Raw genomic sequence first — 10,927 nt, forward strand, 5'->3', positions numbered from 1 at the left:
ACAAAACGATGGAGATAGTGGTAAATAAAGCATTAAGCCACTTTCACCATCGTGGTAGTATTTTTTTTTTCAATTCCCTGAATAAAACAGTCATAAAGCATAATGTCCAGATATATGAGTAAATTGCTCACAACAAGCAACAACCTGGTGTTTAGACATGTGAAAAGTAAAGAGTGAGAAGTTGTCAAAAAAGTTGACCTCAAGAACATTTGAGTCAGAGCTTGACTGACAAGAATGGACTAATTGTCATAAGCACTCATATATTTTCTTATTGTGTCACTTCGGAGTAAACTTGTAAGTGCAGGGGTCGTCATTATTCTAAATTGTAATCCGATAATGAAGGCCCTAGCTGACGGTCAGCACATTAAACGTATTGATTATACCAGTATTTTCTTTGCCGTTCTTTTCTTTGTAAATTCATCCAATGAAGAAAGTTGTTTACTCCCCGTTTCCATATCAATGTACAACAAGGACGCCCACACACTGGATGTCATATCCATGACAACAAGTTCCATAACGAGGCAAACAGTTTGTGTTACTGATCTGTATCGACGGTTTTCATTTAACTTCTTGTTCGCGAATAGAGCGGTTTCCGTGCCCTGGTTATCGACTTCGAATCACAAATACAACTGAAAAAAGATGGGTGAATGGTCAAATGGTCTTTTCGGATGCTTCGGCAATTGCGGTCTGTGCGCTATCACTTACTTTGTACCATGTGTAACGGCTGGAAGAAATGCTGAGGCTGTTGGAGAAAGTTGTATCAAATATGCCATCCTGTCTATGTGCGGACCCTGTGGTATTTACTTCTCAGCCAAAATCCGTGAAAAGATAAGAGAGCAGAAAGGCATAGAGGTAAGTGTAATGTTATGCTTAAAACTTGCAATTATAAACATGATTTTTTAAAAAGAAAAGTATACAGTAACGGAAATGACAATTTAAGGTAAAAACTCCGTCGTTACATGTCTCCAAGCTTAAGGTTCACGCCCTGATTCTCAGCGAATGCAGTCTTTGTTGGCCCCACGGACACCCTGAAGGTCTCGGAAACAACGAACGTAAATTTCTGTATTTCAATAAAATCGACTAATTATTCGCTTGTTATATGGTATATGTCACAACTAAGCTTATCCTAATTATTTGAATTTGGTTAAAGCATGTGACCCCTTATACCTCCATGGTTAAAGACACGTTATTTAGAATCCGTACAAATTAAGGACTGGCTCGGAAAGATTTGCTAAAAATCGACAGAAGTCAGGAAATTGGAGGATGAAAAACTGACAAAATGCATATGCGTAAGTTCCAAATTCCGTGTGTCCTATGTGAGACCATTTCTACAGATACTTTGGAAAATACACCTTTTCCGCAATAATTTTATAAAGGAAAAATCAATTTAGTAGAACCATATGGTTAAACCATAGCATCGCTACACATGAGTAGTAAGTGCTTGTTTCATTAACTAGATCATTACCCAAGAACAAGATTATTTTTTTTAATACTGAGCCATAGAACACGAATATACGGCCTGTGTATGATACAATTTTCAAACAAATTATCAGGTACTTTTCTGTTTAAACAAGTTGAGCATTGTCACAGCGAGTGTCACTATGGAAGACTTGATCGATGACTGCCCACAAATACATGTCACTTCCAGTCAGTCAGTCAGTCAGTCAGTCAGTCAGTCAGTCAGTCAGTCAAATAAGAACTCGATAAAAACACAATATGGCGTTTTAGGTAATTATGAGAACAATATGGCATGGCGTTTCAAGGTCACCATGGTAACAATAGATGTAACAGTAAGGGTGAAAGAGAATAAAGTAATGACCGTGCTTTATAACTATAGAAAGTGTACACCTCAGTAATGACACCGATCGTTCTGTTCCCGCGCAATACTACAGGCATGTTATAACAGGTTTGTAGTTCGAAACGCACTTCTCTTTATTCCATGCCCGAAATGTTGAATTTTGGAGTTTTTTTAATCAACAGTTATTGCATTACTTGTGATCGATGAAAAGCAGAGCAGTAAGAGTCCATCTTAGACATAATGCAAAGATAAACAAACGTTATTTTAATATCAGACCCATTTGTAATTACGTGAAATGTATTTGCCTTACAATTTAAGGGAAAGTGAATGTGTTGCTATGTAAATTACCACTATATGTCTATTTGCGTGAATATATCTCGGTTAATATGCAAATTTCATGTACAAATATCACTTAAATATTTTACTGTGATAAATATTTAAATAATCTTTTAGATCGTTCCATCTTTGTTTTTTTCTGTATCTTTAATGTTGAATAAAACAACCAAAAATCTGAATGTTATAAATACATATAATTCATTTCAATTTCACTGACTCAGAGTTACTTCATTTGGTTATGATTCACACCGTATTATCTTACTTTGACCCTTTGAAACCTACTTTCATTTTCCCTGATAAAATTTCTAATCTAAGATTTTCTTGACGGATTCCTCTCAGCTTGCAACAGAGGTTTTACCAATACAGTATTTGTGTAACTTGTGTCACAATATGACAATAAGTAATACAGGAAGGTTGTTACAAATGTAAATGCATCGTATAACTAATTCAAAACTCGCAATGTAGAATTTTCAAATTGTGTATATTTGTACACCTTATAGATGGAGATATATTAGGAGTGGGGTCTCGATAGTACTTCTTGTGACTCTGAAATGTACATATACATTGAGTAAATATAATACTTTGGTACCAAACCTGTCAACAACATATGATACCACCGTCGTTTATTGTTAGCTTACTCGGACTACTGGTGTAATGTGCTACGATATCATGATACTTGACACGTATAGTATGACATTCATTTATTGTTATTTGTTTGGTGTTGTTGCTATGCAACAGTCCTTTGATATACTGTTTTTTTTTGTTATATGTCACTTGAAGCAATGATTCACCTGATTTGTTTTCTTTTACAGGGGTCATTTGGAAATGACTGTATTATGCATTGGTTCTGCCCACTCTGTGCCTTAATACAAGAAGCCAGGGTAAGTGTTGATAATCATTGATTGGTATTCATATTTTCCTGTCGAATGCCCCTGTTGGTTTTTTTTTTCTTTTTGGTTTAAATTCAATGATTTCTTCAGAGACTAAAGGTACATCGTATTTCAAGGTACTATGTTCTATTCAGATTACAACCGGTAAATAACACACCTTTGTTGGCTTACTCTATTCAGAATTTATGAGATCCCTTCTATCCGTTGTTGTGTCCAAAACTTCAGTGAATAAACTCAATGTTGGATGAAAGGGGTGGAGGTGCATTCAAACATTCAAAAGTGCAGAATGCATAAAAAGCACAACACATCGTGGTAAGAAATTGTCAGTTATTGGTGACGTGATCAATACGGTCAGAGGTAGGGAATTGTATCCTTGAGAAACTTCCCTGGTAAACCTCCTCTGTGGCTTCGTAACGAAGTTTGAATTATTGATATTCAGCGGGCCACACAGTATGAACGTCTGGTACATTGTGATGGAAAGTCTCGTAAATCACGCGAGGACTAAAAAGAAATCTCGTTCTATGAACTATGGCTCTTCACGTGACGTGTATTGTGATGTTTATGAGTTTGCTACAAATGCAACCACTGTAGGAATAAATCCATCTCTGTGCACCGCTCCAGTGCAAGTGCGTTTATTCTGTGAGAATACGACTTTCGTTCCATGTCCACACCAGCTATCAAGCTGAACAACACGATGCATCTTACAGTCCACGGTCTGTTATGCTAATTTCCGTTCATGTGAAAAAAGAGAGTGCATATAAATTGCAAATTCTATACCCTACGACGTTCATGTTCAGAATGATTACATTACAAATAACCATACCCCAATTATTATAATCATGAACAGGGGGTTTGTCACGGGTATCAATTGTCAACTGACAGATAATCAATGAACCATAAAGTAATGAAGGCGTGTTGGACTCTTGACAATAAGGTGATTTATCAATCATCGACTGACAACCATTGGGTGGTGACATATAAAACAATGCTTCGTTTCTCCTTCAACCTGGCCTGGGTCCCTGTCAACAGAAGGAGCAAACAGTTTTTATACACCTGATACAAATCTTAGCTTATATCACATTACTATTTTGGGGAAAATTACGGAGGGGGCACAAACGCATTAATAACATGAGATATTCGGCTGTATGAACACCTAAGCCATAGATAAAGTAGAGAAACCTATTTTGTTTAAGGTTTAGCCATAGACCCTCCATCCACCCATTGAAGGGTCTGTGGGTGAAGGGTACGTGGGTTAGCATAGAAAAGTTGAGTAGAAAAGCATACACTTTCAGGCTTCAAAGGATCAAAACAGAAATGACATACATTTGATTTGCCAGGTCCGGGTTTTAGCATAGACAGTGGGTTGGTTGGCTAGCAAAATTCATACAGTTCACGCATATGTATATCATGTACTGGAAGAAGGAGATTTACGATGGCAGTAGTTTGTGCCTGTACACGGTGTTGGACATAGTTCCCCGCATCCACACACCCACTTGTCTTGTTGAAACATGTAGGACTATTTCCATAATGTTATAGACTAGCCCAGAACAGACTTTCAGATCTGCAGAAATTGAAAGAAGTTGTCTCCTCTTTACAGGAGTGTACATATTTACCTTGGTCTGTTGCCATCGGCATTTCACATTCATGTGCATGTTATGTACTAGTAGTTTGCTGATATATCTGTTTTGAATCGCAAGACAGAAAGACAGACAGACAGACAGACAGACAGACAGACAGACAGACAGACAGAAAGACAGACAGACAGACAGACAGACAGACAGACAGACAGACAGACAGACAGGGGTAGACATGTTCAGAAAACGACAACGATTGTAGCATACAGAAATACAGAGACAACAAAACATCAATACACAGTATGAGAATGAGTGTATATTCTCCCAGTTTAAACATGTTGCTATTATACTGAACAATGCACAAGTGGAATAAAATAAACCAAATTCCTAGCCTCTGTTTGCGCTCTTTACTAATAGGGCATGGTCCTTCCTACCTCCATGCTTCGTGGATACACGTCACACTTATTATCATCCTCAACCCACTTTTATCTTCAACAAAAAAATAACCATTGTCATACTGTTTTCAGGAATTCGAAGAATCCCCAGGCGGTCAGGCCATGGCTAGGGCGTAAAATGCCAGTCACCATGGGAACACCAGTCAGCCTTCAAGATCACAAAACAAAAGTCCTGGATCATAGCTGTTGGGAACCTACTACTGGAATTTAATCAAGCAACGTGACATCATCAAATTTATATTCAAAGCGGTCATTGTAATTAATTTTTTGATAATTTTTTTTGTACAGTCAGTATTTAATATGTGATCTCCCATACACATGTTACTATAGAAACAAGTTTTTCATCTGCCTGTGATAATAATTAGCATATCTCGTAGTCAACTTTTACTTATAAATGGGAAAAATAATACATCTAATTTCTGTACAGCCGTTTGATTTTATACTTGTTCCGCGTTCTGCGGATCACATACTATTTTGTACATAAAACCCAAGCTTAGGAACAAGAGAATAAATCGTTCATCCCTGTAAAGGTGTGTGTGTGGTCGTTTCTTTGCTATGTTGTGTGTAATCGTGTCTAGCATGCTTCAACAGGTATGTACACTTTGTTCAATCTAGAGTACCACCTAAGGAATGTACCATGCGTACAAGTTAATTGGGGTAGTTATACATTTGCCTCCCCATGGTCGGACCGATTGGCTTAGATGATGGGTAGACAATATTAGAACAATAGATTTTTTATAAAAAAAATAAATACTATAAATGATATCAAAGGGCTCAAAGGAATGGTCACAGTCGATGAAAGTCAATGCCATCTGTTTCTGTCCAAGAACTTTCAGTTTAAATGTTGACCTTATGGAAATTTTAATAGAAAGAGAATTCGAAGTTAATGCCAAAAAGAAGAAGAATTGTTTCACTGGTTAGGACAGTTTGTCTAAAATGGTGAGATGACATGGTTACCTTTTTTATTCTCAACAAACGGTCACCTGTCACCCAAAACCATTGGAACGTACTGCAACCATTACTGCAACCAGACACATGCACGCATGCGCCTGTGTTTTGCCTGCAAGGTGGCACTTTAGTTCATTTCATTTAGACAAAATGTCGCAAGAAACTGTATTCATTCAATCTTGTAGTATATCTACAGTTTCTTATTGGTTTCTACGTGATTGTATCAAACAGATAACTTGAAACGGGTTCAATATGCACACACAACAGGTCATAGTAATAGAAACGGCGACAACCTATATCATTTCAATCGGATGTTTGGGCATTACAATATATCGATTTGCTTACCGACAAACACCAGGTTGCGAGGTAACAAGTAGAAGTATGTGCCTCGAAGACACTAGCAGCTTTTCAGTATGGCGTCCAGGCTGCATTGGTTATATAATTATAACAAAGAAGTGAAGCTCACATTGTAATATTATGTACAACCTTGTCACTCGGAGCACATACCACAGACAAGTAACTTACTTGTCTGTGCACATACGCACTATTACTGTTGAGTTCATTAACTAATTGGGTAACGTTGCTGTAAAAATAATTATGTATACAATATACCGATATGAATCAAATTATCCTTTGTACTGTTACGATCCAAAATATCGTATTTTGGAATTTACCATTACTATAATTATTATACCAAACATTTCTGGTGAGTGTTATTGATGATTTGTGACTGACTGTCAATATCCAATTGTCCCCAGTCTCCCCCACCCCCCGGGAATTTTGATGGCAGACAGAGTGTACTTACACTAAAACATAAAACCTTTACTTTATAATAACACAAAAGAAAATGTAAATATGTCATGACTTTGTGTTGCAATTTGAAACAAGTCGCGGAAGTACACTTTCTTTGTGTACAACAACGTATGGTAGCAGGTAATCCAACATGAGTGCCTGTATCACGTATACACCATATTCTGAATGTAGGTCATTGTTTAGAATGTGTCTATATAATATTTCATTGGTATTATGTCAAAGCTGCAAATTGTAATCAGTTCAGTTCATCATATAAGTAGATTTCCACTTGTTTATAATCGTCGACATGAAATTGATCAGACTGTGATGGAAATGTACTACCAGCATTAAAATAATACCATCATTCTCAATACTATTTTACTGTAATGGTTATAGATCAGCATCGACAAAAAGGATATGTTGTTTTGGGTCATTTCCTGGTGATGATAGGCTGGAATAAGCCATGTCTCACTATTTTCAAGTTGAGTCTTAAGCCCCCCCCCCGCCCTAGTACGTTGAGTAGTACCTCTCCTTTAAATCCCAATGACCCATATGTGATCGTCTGTTTTCAGCGAATACAACAGTGTACACACACACACACACACAGAGTGACACACATACACGTTTTCATTTTCCTAGAATAACGTGGGGGGGGGGGGTTATGAAATGATGATTTTCATTCACACATACATACATACATACATAATACATACATACATACATACATACATACATACATACATACATACATACATACATACATACATAACATACATACATACATACATACATACATACATACATACATACATACATACATACATACATACATACATACATACATAACATACATACATAATTTCAACCGTCAAGGCAACAATGTTGACAAGCCAAAGTTGTATCGTACATGTCACCACAGACAAGTGAGAACTTACTTGTCTGCTTTTTTTTGGCGTTAGCAGTCCTCCTGAGCTAATATTAAAGTTTGTGTAGCGGGTGCTTGCCTGTGTGAGACAAAGGGGGATTTAGAAGGTGTGAATTCGGTTGACCTTTGTAGTTCAGGTTCAAGGAATGACCATTTGGTCAGATGAATTTCTAACTCGTCTTTGTCTTCAGCAATTTGCTTTTCTACATTTCGAGCTTGTTTCACTCTGAAGAGAACATTTTGAAAGTTTGGAAGTTTACATTGCAGTTTACAGTTGTAGAGGTACTGTTTTGCAAGAAGGAACAAAACATTAATAACCATAGGGAAATGGTAGGACCCTAGCATCACGTGTTGCAGGGTGATGGGTGAGAGGTGTAAATCCTCTTGTTTCATGAAGGTATCAATGTCCAAAAGGCCTGGGAAAATCTACAGTGAAAAAACAGATCATACGAAGTTTCCACCTCTTCGTGACAAAAAGTGCACTCGGGATTATCCACTTTAGGGGGAATCATTCTGAACAAGTCCCCGTTTGTGAACAATATACGGTGTAATAGTTTATACTGAAACTCTCTGGACTTTGTGTCGATCGCTACTTTAAAGGGCAATATGTAATATTTTGATAACTGGAAGAAAGAGATATGGAAATCCTTCATAAAATAATTTGCACTTGTAGGCTTTTGAAACTTTTTGCCAATGAAGACCTTCTTAACAGCCTTACGGTCGATTTCGGAGGCTTCAATATATTCATCATTTATATAAATATTAGGCACTGAATTATTATCAGCGCTTAACCCTATTGTAAATAGGCATTGGAAGATTTGCCTTCAATGGAGCAGGTATAGCTGTAAAAAGTCGAGACACATTAAACAAATTCTAGCCTAGAGAGGCCATACTTATGTATTAGAGAAGGGCCCTTAAGTGGACGATTGTTTTCAAACAGATCGTTGACAAAAATAATTCCCTTTGTGTGGATTTCTGAACAATGACTTATTATTTATAGTAATGTCATTGTTGTTCCATAAAATTTTACGACCGATTTCAAGATTCTTTGGATCAGTAGCATACAAATCTGCCCAGGCTGAGAGTGCCTCTTTGTAAAAGTTTGAAAAACTCAACTTTAGGTTACTAATGCCAAAATGACAATTAAACAGAAAATTTCCTCCTATAGACTGTAAGCGACGACTTTGGAAAAGCTTTTTCCAAGGATGGGTGATGGAGGGGTCAAAGAATCGTTTTAACCACATGATGCGGAAGGTCTTGTGCATTGTAAAAATGTCTGGTGCTCTAAGATCACCATTGACAGACATGACGTTGTTTATAGATGTCGCCAAACACCTAGTAGTCAATTAGACAGTGGATACCTCTGGTGCAGATACTATCTCTTGTCTAGAGACGTGATTCCTTTTATACTTCTATGGTTTCAAGTTCAACGACGTTGATAATTATGCGTGACTTATGACTTATTGTAATCACAGGGAAGAAACTTACTTGTCTGTATTGTAATTTAGTTACTGTGAAGACCATAGACCTTCAAGGGGAGTCTAGGACTTGTTTTTACCTCCGTGATCTACGTAAGGACCAAAGAGTAGGAAATTCGAGACACGCTTGAACTTGGGAGCTGTGAGCATCTCTCTCACCTGGCTCCAGCTTTGGCGGCCAAACTCAGGGCTACCACGAAATAAAGTCTATGTTCCAGTTTTACTCCACACATCGTCTCGTATGCAGTTTATCTTGACCTCTATTCTCCTAGTACTAGTTATGACAAAGCGGCGGCTAGCTGAAATACGGTTGCCACAATACTCTAAAAAAAATTGCATCTATCGATCACGTTTTATAATCCCAACTGCAAATTTGACAAGACTGTGGTGAAGCTGTCAGCTTGGTATGTTTGAGTCTAAATTTGTACACATGTTGTCATTCAACAGGTAGACGACAAATATTGACCGTCAGTAGTTATGTCGATAATTGACATACACTCCCTGGCACACCTTATGTTGTGTATTTGCCCTCAATGCCATTTAGACCTTTTCAAGTGTTTCACATCGATGATGTTGTCATCGCGACGAACATAACTCATAAAAACAGTAAAGCATATGGGACTACCTCGCTCGAAACGTTGCGAAAGCTTTGCTATACAACGAGTGGAAATGGCGCCTTCACAGTCGATTGTGTAAAATGACAATTCAGCCCATTATGTCTTGCGCTTTAATAGCGCATTCGTCGTGTGTTTGTTTGATGACTATCGTTACCATATACCAACACCAGACAAAGAAAAATCGGTTCCTTGCCTCTGCTAGTCTAAAGGCTATCGGGGACTTTGAATCATTCTTTGTGCAAGTGACACAAAAGAAGTCGAGAAAAAATATCCACTAGAAGATTGACATCAATAATACCGGCATCTACCTCTCAACTTTGAAAACGAAATCAAAATATTTTTGACTGTGTACCGCGTTTTGCCCATATATGCCAATAATGACGATGTGTCATACATGTTAGATAAAGCACTATATATAGTGATCTGGGGCCATTTCTGTTCAATTTCTTTCTGGCATGTCTCCATAGGACAAAATACGTAGTGGTTTATCAGAACATGTAATAATAACTCCCAGAGGAATTACTAAAGGTTACAAAGCTGTGATGAAATGACTAAATAAAATAAAATTGAAGTACTAGTATATGGAAAATTAATATTAAAGATGAAAAAAAGAAGGAAAAAAATCTATGAATGTGAATGTCGTACATTGCATTTTGACTGTGCGTGGATACAGATCCCCATTCTAAAACCTGATTGACATCAGCACAGATGTGTCACTAATATCACTTTAGATGTTATTCTAGTACTAAATCAGGAAATGTCTACCATACATTATACCATGCACGAATCAAGTTGAACAAAAAAATATGGAATATATACTCTGGTCGTTCTATGTCACGACAACGTGTGTCTATAACACAACAACATGCGTCTATGTCACTGGTTCTGCTGTGTTCAAAAAACGAATCATAACATTCAAAATTGTCATTACTTTCCCTGATTTTTCTATGATATTACATGGTACTGGTATAATTATGTTATTCTCCAATATTTGCCTTCATTCAGCCGGAAAATACTCGTGACCTAAGGGTTGTCACTACAAGTCCCTAGATGAGTAGTGTCAAAGACCCCTTAGGTTACTCGTATTTTCCTTGGCTGAACGAAGAAAAATATT

At 37.3% G+C, this 10,927-nt stretch overlaps 1 protein-coding gene across 1 annotated transcript; it reads left to right on the forward strand.

Moving 5' to 3' along the window:
- Positions 1-511: 511 nt before the first annotated feature.
- On the forward strand, positions 512-5,586 carry LOC144433974 (uncharacterized). Its single transcript, XM_078122396.1, has 3 exons — positions 512-852; positions 2,947-3,015; positions 5,126-5,586. The coding sequence occupies exons 1-3, from the start codon at positions 640-642 to the stop codon at positions 5,168-5,170; spliced, it is 327 nt and encodes a 108-aa protein (XP_077978522.1). The 5' UTR covers positions 512-639; the 3' UTR covers positions 5,171-5,586.
- The last annotated feature ends 5,341 nt before the right edge of the window (positions 5,587-10,927 follow it).

Source organism: Glandiceps talaboti, chromosome 4, assembly GCF_964340395.1.
Source record: "Glandiceps talaboti chromosome 4, keGlaTala1.1, whole genome shotgun sequence".
NCBI classification, from domain to species: Eukaryota; Metazoa; Hemichordata; class Enteropneusta; family Spengelidae; genus Glandiceps; species Glandiceps talaboti.

What these genes read in the sequence shown, in the direction of transcription:
- LOC144433974 (XM_078122396.1), top strand. Translation starts at nt 640, where the DNA reads ATGGGTGAATGGTCAAATGGTCTTTTCGGATGCTTCGGCAATTGCGGT. An exon ending in GAGAGCAGAAAGGCATAGAG is followed by an intron (nt 853 to 2,946) that starts GTAAGTGTAATG and finishes TTTCTTTTACAG; the next exon opens with GGGTCATTTGGAAATGACTG. An exon ending in CCTTAATACAAGAAGCCAGG is followed by an intron (nt 3,016 to 5,125) that starts GTAAGTGTTGAT and finishes TACTGTTTTCAG; the next exon opens with GAATTCGAAGAATCCCCAGG.